Genomic DNA, 17,016 nt, shown 5'->3' on the forward strand with positions numbered 1-17,016 from the left:
TGGCTGATAAATTTACAAGTGCAATTCGGTTGGGCTGAAGAACTAGGCCACGCCCCCTAAGCAGCCTGCCATATGAGTCTCTGTGGCGCAATTGGTTAGCGCGTTAGCTATCATACTAAAGGGAACTGTGATGTCAATCTCATTTGTTTTTGTGGCTTTCTTTGCTCACCTGTCAGCTAATTAATCTTACTTACCTTAAAGGTATCGAGTACCGATACCCAGTCCTAGTATGTACAGTATGTATGATTTCCCAATAATGCTACCAAGCCACCTTCATGAGTAATGACATGGATTCAGTATTTCTTAATATCAGTTTTATTTATCCTTTATTGCAATCAAGTCAAACTTCCATTCTGACAGGGACTATAACAACACAAGAAGTGCCCAAAAAATATATATTTCACTGACCTTTTTCATATTTGGCAACTTACAAGTCTCTGCTAAAACAAATAACAATATATACTATTTTATTCGTGAAAAAATACATTGTCAATTTCCACAACAAATTCCAAAGAAGGTGTGTAATACGTACAGTAGTTTGGTTAAATGACAACTTGAACATGCTACAACTTAAATATATTACAACAGAGAAAATAAAGGGCCGGATACACGAACTGCACTTAACAATAAGCACTGCTTAGGTCAACATTTCAGGTTTTTAGGACCAGTGATTCCTTTTGTATGTTTGTGTTTATATATACTACTGTATAGTCCCAAAGCTGACAAGCGCTGACATTTGTAGCAGTCAGGTGTAGGATAGAACAGATTCTGGACAAAGATATGCTATCTTTACACATTTTTTGGGTTTGGCATATTGCAGATGTGGTGTATATTTGTGGTACTGTCCTTCTGAAGTTTGCAGCCTAATGCCAAGAAAGAAACCCAGCACAGTACCCAGAGTGGTGTATAGGTTTTCTTGATGAGGAGAGTGGACTACATTTTCAGTAAAGGTTCTGGTCCTCATTTAAAGAACTTTGAAATGGGATATTGCTTACATAATTAAGGTAGGGAAAGTTTTGAGTCACAGATGCAGAACTGGAACAATCTTGGAACCTATCGGCTATCGCTCTGATGACGGATGAGCTGTATTTCTGGGGTTCTGTTGTCGACAGCGGATATCCGGATTACCTTTTCCGTGCGCTGCTCATTGCTTACAGTCCATTAGCAACTGGAGATGCAAGACTGGAGTTGGAGAGACGACGTGTACGACCAGATTGTTTCATAAGTAGCCAGTTAACAAGCTTATTTTAAACCAATAAGAAAGCTAAACCATCGTCAGACGATAGCCGGTGGGTTCCCATATGCATTTCAGCCAATGCGTTCAGTCTCTTTTGTTCTCCACATGGACTGTTTAAGCCTACTCGAACGTGATTGCTCAATACTACTTGGACTATAAATGGAAACCAGAACTCTTCTGGTACCAAAATCTTGTCCCCCGTTACTACAGATTCTACATGTGAATGCAGAATCTGTTTATAGAGATTAGAACTGGAGTGGATAGTGGACAGATTAAGCACATGGTAGGCATATGAATGACTGATTTTACACAGTAGTAGGTTAGTACTCTTTAGCCTGTGAACAGTTGTATAATATCTTCTGAAGGCCTGGAGGAGCTTAGTTAAACCTGATGACTTCATAATGATGTCATCAGGCTTGTAGACTATAAATTCATAATCCTGCGGTACAACAGGGGGTCGTGGAGTTCAACAGATCTGGGCATTTACCCAGGGAGAGGCTCTGTCTTATCAAAGATGATATCAAGCATTGTATTGTGGGGAATGTTGGATCCTGTGTTTAGGGAGTTTTGACAAGTCTTTTAAATCGGTCTCTTGCAAGTTCCTCAACTTTATGAAAGTGCAATACGGAATCACTGGTGTTCCTTTTTCAAACCCACATATGCTTTGAATTAGACTACAACTAAAAACAAATTCTTACGTCACAGTGTGTAACCCATCAAAGTGTCTGCTTTAAATAAATGATTCAAACAATGCTGACCATTCATGTAGTGTTGTGGATCCACACAGACTAAAGCAGATTGATGGAGAACGATTCCAGTCAGCCCCACACTTAAAAAGATGTCACTTACAAAACAGACGGAGGATCATTGACTACTCTGTTTTAGAGTTAAACCACAAGAAGCATGACTGCTATTTCCCCCAGACTCTCAACCTTAAGGCTGGGACCCCGCTTCAGTCACTTGTTATGCATACAGGGTTGCAGGAGACATTTAATACTGATATATTTTACATGAAAAATAAGCTCCATTGATTTAAACATATATAAGAATATCCTGTTAAGCCCATTACCCTATGCCTCGGAAAAAACACCTTAAATAACTGCCCAAAATGAATCAGGACTAGCTCCTAAACCATAAGGCTTAGATGCATATATCTGGGAATAAGAATCCATTCTTAGTAAAATAAACTATATTACCATGGAGATGCACCAAAGGAAAAATTTAGATTTTTATCCTTTATCTATTCTACTACAACCGGAACTGTACATTTTAATGAAAATACACAAAAATATATCATTTATGATTCAATTCATGAAGATATATTCAGGCGCTCTCCATGTTTTGGCCATGTTGTCTGTTTACTGGGAGTTTTACTTCAAACACTATATATTTCCATATAACCATGTTACAAATAACATAAATATCCCAAAAACACTGAAATAGTAATAAACACAATGAATACTGATCAAAATTCATATATGACCAAAGACAACCATGCTATAGAGCAGATTAATGCAGAATTAAAGGTATATTCTATCCTTCAGAACCAGAGGAAGAGAATGATGTTAGTTTGTTGGTGTCCGTCACCATCTGGTGGCTGAATCGAGCAAAAACTCCCCTGAAACCAAACTAGACTCTTGACCCAAGATGGCGCCTGGCTCGTCTCACAGCCGATCATTCTGGCTCTCTGGTGTTTTATGATCGTGTGTATGTAAGTAACTCAAATCTGCCATTTTGGGCTAAAATAACATATGCCTTGGTGAAATACTTTCACATAGATTTATGTTAATGTGACTGTAAAATGTAAAGTTTGACGGCTTTGTTTTGTGTTTTAGGTGCGTTGGAAAGCTCGGAATTTCTATTTTCCAACGATACCAAGCATGATATTGTAGACTTATGAGAAAATGATCACCGATCTTTTGATCACAACTTGTTCTTATATTTACATGACGTATTTCTGTATGACTTTATTGTTAAAATACTTTGTAATAAGACATTGTTTGGACAACATACAGTTGGTTTACAGATTCTGAAAGCTGAATACTTCAGGTTTTCAAAACATGCATATCTTCCATTGAGACTTTTTTGTGACTACACCACAGGGTACGACCCATTTCGACCTAGTTCCGGGTCTGTCGGGCTTAAGAGGATATCTAGCCTAGATAACACTTGCACTGCATGCATTGCATGCTCGTGAAAACAGAATATTAAACTACACCATACTCAAATTCGCATGACGTTCGTTGACACTTGTCAACTGTACAATAATGGAATCATGAGAATTTAGATCCTAAAAACAGAATCACAAGCCGAGCTTGAGGAACCCTTGAACCACAGGTAAACATGCTTAAACCTTAACGTGTGCTTTTACTAATGCAGTTGGAATTCAGTCTGCTGTTGTTGATCTTGGTTTAGACACAAAATAATCATTTAAAGAGAAATGTTTAACATTTTGGAAAATAGGTTTATTTGCTTTCTTTCTTAGAGTGAGATGTAGTGAGCTGGAGTCAGGATATTGGTTAACCAAGCTTCGCATAAAGACTCTGTCCAATGTAAAAACATTCCACTACCAAACCCTCTAAAGCTCACTGATTAACATGTTATATATTATTATATCTATATTAATTTCATCTGTACACAAACAGAAATGTGAAAATAAAAGGTTGTGGTTTTAGGGGGAGTTGCGTGCTTTGAAACTACAGGTATGAAACTATTGTTCATCAAGAAAGTTCCAGCACGTAAGTGAAACTAAAATCACAAACTGTCAATTTAAAATCTCTGTTAGTGTATGGATTGAACAAACGAGATACAAGTGAGTATTACTGAGCTTTAGAGGTGTTGTCTGGCTAGCTGTTTCCCCCTGCTTCCAGTCTTTATGCTAAGCTAGGCTAACTACGTCCTGACTCCAGCTCTGTACTTAAGACACAAATATGAGACTAGTATCAGTCTCATCTTCTCACTCTCAGAAAGAAAGCAAATAAATCCATTTCCCAAACTGTTGAACTATCCCTTTAAAGATAACCTCCCTGATTCTGAAACAGTTCACAGTTGAGTTTTAGTGGTCATGGGGGTTTGGGGCAAAATATCAGAACCAGGGAGTGAACCTTTTGTGGATCAAATCATTATCAAAAGCTGCTCAAGACTGTTTCAATCTACAGACGGTATACTACTCCACCAACAGATGGTTCCACACTATGTGATGTTAATCGTATTATTATTATTATTATTATTATTATACTACTATAATGATACGGTTTTTCATATTATTATCTATTACTGTACTATTTCTATTACATTGCAGGTTGTAGTAGGTGTCCATTGTAACAATGTTAACAAGGTGAGGATCATAAGACCATATGACACAAACAACAACTAACAACATGAACAGGACATGGTGAGTACAGCTTAACGTTACCTAAACATGTAATATTCCCTCGCGGTGAAAACTTCCAGTTCTTGTACGGAGGGACACAAAGACAAATTCCACAGAACTGCACGATAAATCTATGATATTGCAATGAATATTTCCTGACACATCTGAAGTCGGGTTTTTGCCTTGTTGTTTTCTGTGGAACGGCTGCGGAAGTCTGGAATGAATAAACTTCGCCTGTGACGTGTTATGAGGTATTTTCAAGTATTTTAGTGAGTATTTACTTTAATGCATCTTGCTGTTTTCTGAGCAATGCCACTGATTAAAGTGTAGGTGGAATGAGAAGCGTTTTCTAAAATCTCAGTGGCACTGACTGTGCATGTCAGGATAGCTATCTGCCTCCTGTGGAGGGTCAGGAGCAGAAGGTCGACTGCAGCTGCTTGAAGGCGGCTTGTCTCTGTTTTTTATCCTCGTCCTGTCTCTTGCGTTCTTCTTTTTCCTCTCGAATCTCAGCCTCAAACTTGCTGCCCACAGACAGAGCCTGCATCTGGTAACAAACAGAAGGACAGTGTTTATTCCCATCAACACAAATCATCCCCGAGCAGCCCTGCATGGCTGCTTCCTCTGTTTCATCTGAGGCTGCATTCACATCAGATCAGGTGTTGCGGCAATTCGTTGCAGGGTTGTGCAGTGGTTTGGGAGTAGGGATGTCGCAGTAGACCGATATTAACGATAGCCTTGATAATTATAACAACAATTATTAATATGGTGCTCTCATCTGTGTTGACAACCATGCCTGGAGCTAGCCCTCTCCGACCATCACAGCTCTCTCCTGGTTTCAATCAGATTGCTCCAACAGAAAACAGTTCATCTCCATCAGTCAACCAAGGCATGCCTCGAGGTTCTGTGCTTGGACCCCTCCTCTTCAACATCTATATGCTCCCCCTCGGTCAGATCATCCGCCACCATGGTCTCAGTTTCCAATCCTACGCCGACGACACACAGCTCTACCTCAGCACCAAGCCTGCTCCGAAAGGTTGGAGATCTCCTCCTAGACATGGATGGCAGCTCCATCTGCCCATCCTCCGAGGTCCGCAACCTAGGCGTCATCCGTGGACTCCACCCTCTCATTTCAGTCACACATCAAATCTGTCACAAAATCCACCTTCTACCACCTCAAAAACATTTCTCGACTCCGGCCGTCACTCTCCGACTCCGTGGCAGAGACCCTCATCCACGCCTTCATCACCTCCCGTCTGGACTACTATGTAATGGAGTCTTGTCCGGGGTACCCAGCAAAGCCCTGGACAGGCTCCAGTATGTTCAGAACTTGGATGCCTGGGTTCTCACCTGCACTAGGCCCTGGCAGCACATCCCCCCTACTCTCATCCATCTTCACTGGCTTCCAATCAAGTCCTGCATCACCTATAAACTCCTCCTTCTCACATACAAATCTTTCCATGCCCTTGCCCCCCAGTACCTAACCAACCTTCTCCACCCTTGCACTTCATCCCACCCATCTCTTCAGCGTGTTCTGGGTCTAACCCGGGGCCTCTTACCAGTTGGACGTGCCCAGAAAACCTCCAAAGGGAGGTGTCCAGGAGGCATCCTGATCAGATGCCCGAACCACCTCAGCTGGCCCCTTTTGACGCAAATGAGCAGCGTCTCTTCTCCCTCCGGATGTCTAAGCTCCTCACCCTATCTCTAAGGCTGAGCCTAGCCACCCTACGGAGGAAAACTCATTTTGGCCGCTTGTATCCATGATCTCATTCTTTCGGTCATTACCCAAAGCTCATGACCATAGGTGAGGGTTGGAACGTGGATGGACCGGTGAATCGAGAGCTTTGTCTTCCGGACTGTTGTGGTGAAAAGGGAGCTACAGTTTTCCTCGGTTTTATTTATTAGTATGATTTTGAGTACCCTCTTTGTAAAGCGTCCTTGGGTTTTTTGAAAGGCGCTATATAAGTCCAATCTATTATTATTATTATTACAGACTGGAGCACCCTTATATACAGTACAGACATAGAGTACCTTGGCTTCAAAGAAGTCCTTGGCCCCCATCACCCCCTCAGTGGAGACGTTGATCTCGGACAGCCTGGCCAGAGCCATCAGACCACTCTCCTCCTGCAGCTCGCCGGCTGCTGCTCTCCGGAAGATCAACAGGAACTGCAGGGAGTTGAGTTACATTTAGTAAAGAAGTCTTGCTGTGTTTATGTGACAAATTGTGTAGGTCACCTCAGTTTGCCCGTCTCCACACCCATTGACAAGGCACGATTTCCCACCTCTATTCTAGTCTACATCCGCAGGGCAACCATTTTTTTGATGAGCCACCGCAGAGGGAGAAGCTCATCAAAGTCCAAGGTCAAGCGATGGATGAGGAGAAGTTAAGCTTCAATTCTATGTTTTTTTTTAGTTTTTTTGTTTCTGATACAATACCATGCAAACAGTATCCATTTAAAGCTGCAGTAGGCAACACTTTTTGGCATCATTGGGCAAAAATCCCAGAATAACCTTTCAGCATATTGTAATTCAAGTGTTCTGAGAGAAAACTAGACTTCTGCTCCTCCTCATGGCTCTGTTTTCAGGCTTTAAAAAATCTAGGTCATTTCATTGAGAGAGAGAGCGTTCCTATTGGCTGTGCTCCGGCTGGTGGGCGGTTCTTGGTATTTCCTCAACTGATCTCAACATGGCTGCTCCGTCACAAACTCTCATTTTACAGCTAAACAGTACACTACAAGATGTTTCTGAGAACATTTGAGGAGAGAAATAGGCCTTACTGTAACAAACTATTGTTTCATATTTGATCAGCGCTGCCTAGCTTGACCGTTTGATCGGACTTTCCGAGTGATTGACAGCCGGCTCGAACAGATGGAAGCTGGACGGCAGACTCCAGATCAGCTCTGATTGGTTGTTTTCCTCCGGTCTGTGAAATCTGGCAGATGCCGTTAGGAGCACCGGAGGACACATGATTTTTCTGAGATTACCTGTCTCATGCACTACTGTCAGGATATAGCGACCGTTTTATAAAAATAACTTTCTTATAATCATATCTGCTCCAATCTCGCCTACTTCAGTTTTAAGTATCCGTTAAAGTGTACGCTATACTTAGAATATTTTCACCACTTTCTCTTGCCTTCAGCCCTTTCAGACCGGGAACTGAACTGGAAGTGAAACTTATCTCTGCTCTCTTCAGACCAGCCGATCTCTGTTCACTTTCAGCTAGGGTCTCTGTCGGAAAATATTCTAAATATAGCATACACTTTAACTGATATGGATTTTTTTAGGTGAGCCTTTTTAGATAAATTGCTGACCACTGTACTGTTCATGACTACACGACTGACCGGCGACAGGAGGTCACACAATACAAGATCTTTCACCGAGAGGAATCCCCTTTTTGAGGTCTCCAAACTACGTTTTGTCATCAAAACACGCGAGAAATAAACGGTAAATTACTTAATACCATGTGCGTAGTCATGCTTGTTGATTTTGTCGTTGGCACGTGTTCACAAATGTTTTTGCACGTCTTTACTATTTATCTGTTTTCCTCTAGGGGCAACAACAAATTTAGTCTGTGTTGCAAATGCAACACAGCACACACAGTCACAGGCGACCCCTCCTCCCCCAGGTTTCCCCTGTGCCTTGCACTCTCATTGGCTGCAGCCCCGCGACAGGTCCAGATATTTAGCATGATAGATATCTGAGATGTGTCTGGGATGCGTCTGCCATGCATTGGCGAGCCTCTTGGCTCGTGTCTTTTAACAGTTCACACATAGCGCCGATGTGCGAGCCAATGCTGATTTGCCTGGTGTAGTGTGAACTAGGTATAACTGGACACACTGAAGTCACACGCTCACCTCTCTGAAGCTCAGCTTGCCATCGAAGTCTTCATCCACCTCTTTGATCATGTTCTTGAGGCCCAGGTGGGTTTGTGGAGCTCCCAGCTTCTCCATCATCAGCTTCAGCTCCATCAGGTCGATGAAGCCGTCTTTACCAGTGTCATACCTACAAACCAAAAAAACCCACACAGTGTTAGGTCCAGCATGATGACAGCCAACACAGCACAGTGTTAACTCATACAGTGATTATGTTTCCATGTTCTTCTGTCCCTGCAACAAAACCCTGTAAGTGTTATATTTACGGTTACGTATTGTTTTGGAGGCTGATGTAAATTTTTGGAGACCTCCAATTGGCACCAAAACCCAGGCCCTGATCCCATGAAAACCTACCTAAACCTGATGTACATTTGGTTATTAGTTGGTTTCTTTTAGGGACCCAATCCAAGAATCTACCAATTAACAAGCAGCTCTGATGAAAAACAACAGCAGTGCATATAATCTTTCCTCTATTTCTTCTGTGATGATTATGAGCTGGGTAGAAGACAACAAGACTTTTTTTTTTATCACTTGATTTTGAAGAATATCAACATGTTTCACAGCAGAGCGGAGTCATTTAAACTTTTGTATAATATAAGTTTATATTTAAGTTGTCTTGGCAATATATCTTGCAATATTAGGCTATTTAATATGCTATTCATTAATTAATTAATTTTTCTGAGTACCTCATTTTATTCCCTTTCTTGTAGGCCTACAACATGTTCTGGAATGACAATAAAAATATCCTTTAGTTTTTTTTGATAGACCTAAATATAAAGATAAATTCATCATTTGTTAAGATTAAGCTATTTAGAATAGAATATAGAATATAACACACAATCAATGCATATACTACATATTAGGGATGTCAACGAATATTCTAAATTCAAATATATATTCGAATAGTAAAAAAAAAAAACACATTGAAATATGAAAATGAATATTCAATTGTGAAAAAAAGCAGCACTACCATGGTTGTCTGCCTCGCAGGCAATTTTATATAGACAGCCCTAATATATATATCTATACATATATACAGTATATATACTGTAACAAATAACATATGCCTTGTTTTCTTTTGCCAATTTTGGCAAGAACATAGTTTTGTGTCAGTGTGACCAGAGTGTGACTGTAAAATGTGAAGTTTGACGGCTTCGTTTCACACTGTGTCGCGGTGCGTTTTAGATGCGTTTGAAAGCTCGAAATTTCTATTTTCCAACGATACCAAGCATGATATTGTAGACTTATGAGAAAATGATCACCGATCTTTTAATCACAACTTGTTCTTATATTTACATAGTGTATTTCTGTATGACTTTATTGTTAAAATACCTGTTAACTTAGACAGGAAATGACTCAAATGAATATGAAATATCACAGGAAAGCCCAAATACACTGAAGGGGGCTTTAAGGACACTGATAAATGATGACCTCAAATCTCATTAAGTGCTGAGGTTTAATACCCAAGCTGATGATGTGACTAATACTCACTCTTCCTCTCATCTCTATGGATGTCCCCCTCTCACTGACAGCAGCTCTACAATGTAGGAGATTTTCCTTTATAGCTCGACTGACGAGTGAGTGTGACGAGTGAGAGATTCAAGCAACCAGCGAGACAGCTGTTCTGACTGGATGAGCCAACAACAAAGCCCACAGTGACTTGTTTGATAGGACGAGTATTTATAGAAGCTTTCAGCAGCTGTGTGTGTGTGTGTGTGTGTGACTGTTCTGTTCAGGCCAGAAACTAAGCCATTGTTTCATTCCCGCTCTTGAAAAGGCCACAAGAACCTCGCCCCTCTAAAATCTCCATGTAGCTCTGTCAACAACCAGCCTGATACGACATCATCACATACTGAAACCCACCCTACATTCAATGACCTAATTTCATTGTTCGCCCTAAGTCCGCGAGGGCTGTCCCACTTTCAAGTCATCACGTGCATGAGGAGTCTCTTGCAGACTTTTTGGGTCCCTTATGCACACTTCTCACATTTCTGCAGACATTGCCTACCACAGTTCATAGCGTTGTGTCTTTAAACATGGGGTTACCATGTTTGCATGTACCAGTATACACACAATGTTCATCTATAGTGTGCCTTTGACAGCTGCTGTTAGTATCAGCAACGAGACAACTGCACCAACAACTCATCTTCTGCTACATCGCCATGATTCCTCAACGCTCAGTGTTGGAAAATGTAGAAAAAGGTTTAAATGTGGGATAAAGAAGATGCATATAGTTACATGGTAATTGTAACCAGGTTGGAAGTGATCACAATTAGTCCTTCATTTGCATTATGGAGTGATTAGAGCCAGAGAAAGGGCTTCCTCTCCAGGCAGCATTCCAGTCCCGGGAGCACAAAGCACCCATAGACTCATTTAGCTGTTCTTTGTGGGAGCAGAGGAATGCCAGAGGCAGGCTACAGCAGGGTGTTTCCCTGCTGTCGTCTGACCATGAGCGAAGCAGGCAGGCATTACGGTCACAGGCACACAGGAACGCTCATTACAGGACTACGGTTCATCTACACTGCCTTGACCTGTTTGGTTTTATATGTTTATGAACCCCCGTTCTTTTCTTGTGTATCCTTCATGGTTTGTCATCTTGCCTGTGGTTTAGATGCATTTGTTTATATGTATGTAAAAAAAACAATTCAGATATGATGCATAATTATTCATTAAACTATCCAGCATCAAATTAGAATTGAAAGCTTTAACGTGACCTTGGACTGACGTTAACTATATTTCAGTACATTTTGCTGGTAATTCCTCTCTTTCACTCTTCACTGGAAGTAAACATTTGAATGTAGGACTTTCACTGTGCCGTATTATTAGTTTTACTATTATGTCTTTGTGATTTTCACCCATATGCCAACTTTGAAAACAGTTAAGATGTCTGATACGCGCCACGCCATGCCACGCCATGCCACGCCAAACAATCTGGCATGGCTGTTGAGCATGATGGGCCTGATGCGGAGGAAGAATCGCTGCATTTGTGGAAAAAGATATCCGACAGAATTCTAGAATCAATCAATAAGCGATTCGACTTCGACTTAGATCACTAATTTGAAACTGTTATGAACACTCAACTGGCTCTGACTGAAAGTACTGTTGCTGCAGAGGAACAAGGCTGTGATCACGAGCGGTGTATTCAGACACTGGAGCTGTGCCTGACAGATATGAAAAAGTTAAATGAAAGGCTTCTAACGAAGATTGACAACTTTGTGGGGTGCTCGAGACGTAATAATATCAAGATTGTGGGGATCCCTGAGGGTGAAGAGAAAGGCAGACCCACGGAGTTCATTGCTGGATTTATACCTAAGTTACCCGGGGTGAGCCAAGGTAACCCCGACTCTCTGAAGTTAGGATAGGTTGTCGGGCAGCGAATCTTGCGAGAGCTTTCACACGTTTTTGCAGCTTGGGGGTTACCTTCTGGGCATGACCATTTAAATTTGACACACAAAAGAGAACCTGCCAACAGAGTGAACAGCTTGTGCATCAAGTACATAAAACACAGCATGAAGGCCAACAGCATGAAGGCAACAGCAGAGACTGCTAAACATACATGTTTCAATTTAGTATGGTGTGAATCCACATTAAGGTCCTGTCTCTGACTACACTATCAACACTACACATCAATATCAGTATAGCATAGGTGGTAAAAATATGGAACTGCAATTTTTCTGATCAGTTTTAAAACAGTGATTTAGATAGCGATTATTAAACTCTTGGCCTGTAATGGTGGTCTGGATAGTATAAAACAAGACTATGTTTTACTAGGCTTTGCATACTGTAAGTTTAGACTATACTACGTTAAATTTAATCAGCTGCAGATTCATCAGCCCACAGTGGTGAACCTGGCATGGACCATCCACAGCAACACATCCCAGCTAAGCAGTAGTCATGCGATAGACAGGTACCACAACGTAGCGAGAATCCTAATCATATATAAGATAACTACATACTGTATGAGAGTCGGTCCTTACTTATTGTTGTTTTGATAACACCTCAAAATCCAATATAACCACAGGCTTTCAAAGTCTTAAGATACCACAGTATGGACTTTCTGTTTGGCGATGTAGACGACAGGTGTTCCATACATTATTTAACTCCAGGGCAGAGGAACAGCTTTGAAGATTTAAAAAAAAGCTTCAGTTTACACCTGAAAAATAGCGCCTGATCGTAATGGACGTGTTATCATCGTCTCCGGCAGACTCTTTCATATACCGGTTATATTTGTATGTGTATATGCCCCATCATTTTGATGATGCCAAATTTATGACTACACCTCTATCCTCTGTATACCAAATGTAGACACACATTATATAATTCTTGGAGGAGACCTAAACTGTGTCATGAACACCCAGCTGAATGGTTCAAACCCCAGTTGGTTACCTCACTCTCAAAGATGGCCATAGCACTAACATCATGTATGAAGGACTATGGAGGCTATGATCCTGGAGATTTTTACACTCACACACCAGAGCTAACTCATTTTTCTCTCATGTACATCAGACTTACTCCAGGAGAGGTTATTATAGAAATAATATAATATAGCAAAGCTTTAATACCATCCATGCATTCCTCTGAATATTCATCAATAGTCATATCAGACCATTCCCTTGTATTACTCACACTGGAGACTCAACACATCATTACTGTCCAACGATGCCTTCTGAACTTCAATAATACAAGTCAGTATCGGCCCGATATTCAATCTGATATCGGTATCGGTGCATCCTTAATCGAGACACGCATCTCAGATTTATGACAACAAATCAACTCACAATGTGTCACCTGAAAATCAATGCTACTTCTAAATCCTACAACTCTAAACTCTAAACATCAGAACCCCCAAAAGACACAAATATGGATCCATCCTGAGGTAATATTAGGTACTAGGTAATATACCCTAACCCCTTAGGTAATACTGTAACACCAACAGTTGACAAACAAACAAACGAAAACTTATAGCATGCATCTTCAGCCTGTGATAATAATATGATATACTGTCATATTATGTCATAGAGGTTAAAGTGGCAGTAGGCAGTATATTTTTGGCATCATTGGGCATAAATTCCATAATAACCTTTCAGCATATTGTAATTTAAGTGTTCTGAGAGAAAACTAGACTTCTGCACCTCCTCATGGCTCTGTTTTCACGCTTTAAAAAATATAGCCTGTGACGGGAGACTTTGACCAATCACAGGTCATTTCATTGAGAGAGCGTTCCTATTGGCTGTGATCCGATCATGTGACCGGAACTTGCCGTTCCTTCACCAGATTTCACAATGACGGCGGCGTCACAAACTTTCTCATTTTACGGCTAAACCGTGCACTACAAGATGATTCTGAAAACATAGGAGGCGAGAAATATACATTAACGTAACATAATATTGATTCATATTTGATCAGCGCAGCCTAGTTTGACCGATTGGTCGGAGTTCGCGAGTGATTGACAGCCGGCTCTCATAGACAGCAGCTGGACAGCAGACCTCAGATCAGCTCTTACTGCTTGTTTTCCTCCGGTCTGTGAAATCTTGCAGATGCCGTTAGGAGCACCGGAGAAACATGCTTTTTTTCAGGTTACATGTACTACTGTCACGATATAGCGACCGCTTTATAAAACTAACTTTTTTTTTTAATCATATCTGCTCCAATCTCGCCTACTTCAGCTTTAACTTAAAGCATTTAATGAGCAAAAAGGAAAACAAGAAATGTTCATGTAGATCTGTTCTCTGAAAGAATTTGAAATGATTCGTTGATTAATAAATAGATTTTTAAAAAATAATAATAATCAGGCTGCAGCTATTTTGATGATGGATTACTCATTTAAACATTCACTTGTTCCAGGTTCATTTCTTCATCTAATGACAGATAACTACATATTTTTGGTTGTTTCCACTGCCCTGTCCAGTCTGGCCGGTTGTGGATGTTATGATGGGTGTTATGATGGGTGCTATGATGGGTGTTATGATGGGTGTTATGATGGGTGCTATGATGGGTGTTATGATGGGTGTTATGATGGGTGATGGGTGTTATGATGGGTTTTATGATGGGTGATGGGTGCTATGATGGGTGTTATGATGGGTGTTATGATGGGTGATGGGTGTTTCGGTGGGTGTTATGATGGGTGTTATGATGGGTGATGGGTGCTATGATGGGTGTTATGATGGGTGATGGGTGCTATGATGGGTGTTATGATGGGTGATGGGTGTTATGATAGGTGTTATGATAGGTGATGGGTGTTATGATGGGTGATGGGTGGTATGATGGGTGGTATGATGGGTGATGGGTGCTATGATGGGTGTTATGATGGATGATGGGTGTTATGATAGGTGATGGGTGTTATGATGGGTGATGGGTGCTATGATGGGTGATGGGTGTTATGATAGGTGATGGGTGTTATGATGGGTGATGGGTGCTATGATGGGTGATGGTGTTATGATATGTGATGGGTGTTATGATGGGTGATGGTGTTATGATGGGTGATGGTGTTATGATGGGTGATGGTATTATGATGGGTGATGGGTGCTATGATGAGTGTTATGATGGGTGTTATGATGGGTGATGGGTGGTATGATGGGTGATGGGTGTTATGATGGGTGTTATGATGGGTGATGGGTGTTATGATAGGTGATGGGTGTTATGATGGGTGATGGGTGCTATGATGGGTGATGGGTGTTATGATATGTGATGGGTGTTATGATGGGTGATGGTGTTATGATGAGTGATGGTATTATGATGGGTGATGGGTGCTATGATGAGTGTTATGATGGGTGTTATGATGGGTGATGGGTGGTATGATGGGTGATGGGTGTTATGATGGGTGTTATGATGGGTGATGGGTGTTATGATAGGTGATGGGTGTTATGATGGGTGATGGGTGCTACGATGGGTGATGGGTGCTATGATGAGTGTTATGATGGGTGATGGGTGTTATGATGGAGGATAGGTGTTATGATGGGTGTAATGATGGCTGATGGGCATTATGATAGGTGATGGGTGTTATGATGGGTGCTGTGATGGGGTGATGGGTGTTATGATGGGTGATGGGTGTTATGATGGGTGCTGTGATGGGTGATGGTGTTATGATGGGTGATGGTGTTATGATGGGTGATGGGTGCTATGATGATTGATGGGTGCTATGATGGGTGCTATGATGAGGTGATGGGTGCCACCCCGGCATGTCTACCAGCCCGCAGGGCTCTGCTGTTGTGATCACGACACACCACCGGATGGATCAGATGGTCAGTGGGCCTACTAACAGGGACTAACAGCCCGCTGACGGTGAGGTGGGCCTCCGGTGAGCAGCAGCGGGAGAACCGCTCGGTGGTCACAGTCTGCAGCCTCAGCAGCATCTTAATCCCATCAGCAGCTCCACTCAGCCCCGATCAACCACGACTACTACCGGGGAAACATGTCGTGACCGCCGCTTCGTGTGTGTAAAAAGGACAAAAGAAAGAGCCTTTACCGTTTGAACATGGTCTCCATGTCCTTGATCTGCTTGCGGGAGAACTCCTTGAACTCCGTGTGGGGGTTGAAGACGCGGGTGAGTCTCGGAGCAGCGGTGCCCTCGTTGATGTCCTGCCTGCGGGTCAGCTTGGCGGACAGCTCGGAGGACGAGTCTCCGCAGGCTGCCTCGGCCTCCTGCTGCGGTTTGGGTCGGACCGGGCTCGGGACTGGGCTCGGGCTCTTGTTCTGGTCCTGGTTCTGGTTGTGGTCTGGCTCCGGCCTCGGCTCAGTCTCCTGCGTAATGGCCAGCCGAGACTGCAGCTTCCTAGCGAGCTCTTCAGACGCCATGGTGGAGGAGAGTAGCACGCTGTTGACGGAGGCTGGAGGAGGAATGGAGCCTGACAGCCGTCTCTAGTCTCTAGTACCAATCTGTCGCTAAGCGACCGCACACCACCGACACTGCTTCCGGTCACACATTTCAAAATAAAAGATGGTCATCTTTCACTTATATGCAGTAGTGCTCTCAAAGAGGGTTCTGAGTCTAGTTTTAGTTTCTACACCTGTGGTCACAGATTCATTATCAGTGCCTAGCTTTAAAGGTCCCATATCGTGCTCATTTTCAGGTTCATACTTGTATTTTGTGTTTCTACTAGAACATGTTTACATGCTATAATGTTAAAAAAAAACTTTATTTTCCTCATACTGTCGGACTGAATATACCTGTATTTACCCTCTGTCTGAAACGCTCCGTTTTAGCACATTTTGATGGAATTGCAACAGAATTGCGTTGCTAGGCAACAGCTTGGGTCCATGTTTACTTCCTGTCAGCTGATGTCATTAACATACACTGCAACAGGAATATACAGGAATAATTAAAGCTGCAAGCAGTGATGAACGGGCCCTCGCACCTTCCCTTGGGTTGGGGGTAGTGGCGGGACGCCGATTGACGTGGGCACAATGAAACCGAAACTCTGACGACTGCAATGACGCCTGCCACAAGACTCTACGACAGGCGGTTCATGAGTAATGAAAGGGGGCGGGGCTATGAGTATATTTTTGCATGCATATCAGGACTGGACCCTTATCATGCC

General features: G+C 42.2%; 1 protein-coding gene across 1 annotated transcript; it reads right to left on the bottom strand.

Annotated features, from left to right (window-relative positions):
• Positions 1-299: 299 nt before the first annotated feature.
• On the bottom strand, positions 300-16,380 carry efhd1 (EF-hand domain family, member D1). The gene is made up of 4 exons (XM_037775511.1): positions 15,945-16,380; positions 8,462-8,609; positions 6,639-6,773; positions 300-5,154 (listed from the first exon to the last, which is right to left on the bottom strand). The coding sequence occupies exons 1-4, from the start codon at positions 16,271-16,273 to the stop codon at positions 5,020-5,022; spliced, it is 747 nt and encodes a 248-aa protein (XP_037631439.1). The 5' UTR covers positions 16,274-16,380; the 3' UTR covers positions 300-5,019.
• Positions 16,381-17,016: the final 636 nt, after the last annotated feature.

The sequence above is a fragment of the Sebastes umbrosus genome, chromosome 7 (genome assembly GCF_015220745.1).
Source record: "Sebastes umbrosus isolate fSebUmb1 chromosome 7, fSebUmb1.pri, whole genome shotgun sequence".
In the NCBI taxonomy this organism is placed as follows: domain Eukaryota; kingdom Metazoa; phylum Chordata; class Actinopteri; order Perciformes; family Sebastidae; genus Sebastes; species Sebastes umbrosus.

Bases quoted from the DNA above. Each gene is read 5' to 3' on its own strand.
- efhd1 (XM_037775511.1), bottom strand. From the start codon at position 16,273: ATGGCGTCTGAAGAGCTCGCTAGGAAGCTGCAGTCTCGGCTGGCCATT. The intron at 8,610-15,944 runs GTAAAGGCTCTT...TTTGGTTTGTAG, and splicing joins ATGGAGACCATGTTCAAACG to GTATGACACTGGTAAAGACG. The intron at 5,155-6,638 runs GTACTCTATGTC...GTTTGTTACCAG, and splicing joins AGGACTTCTTTGAAGCCAAG to ATGCAGGCTCTGTCTGTGGG.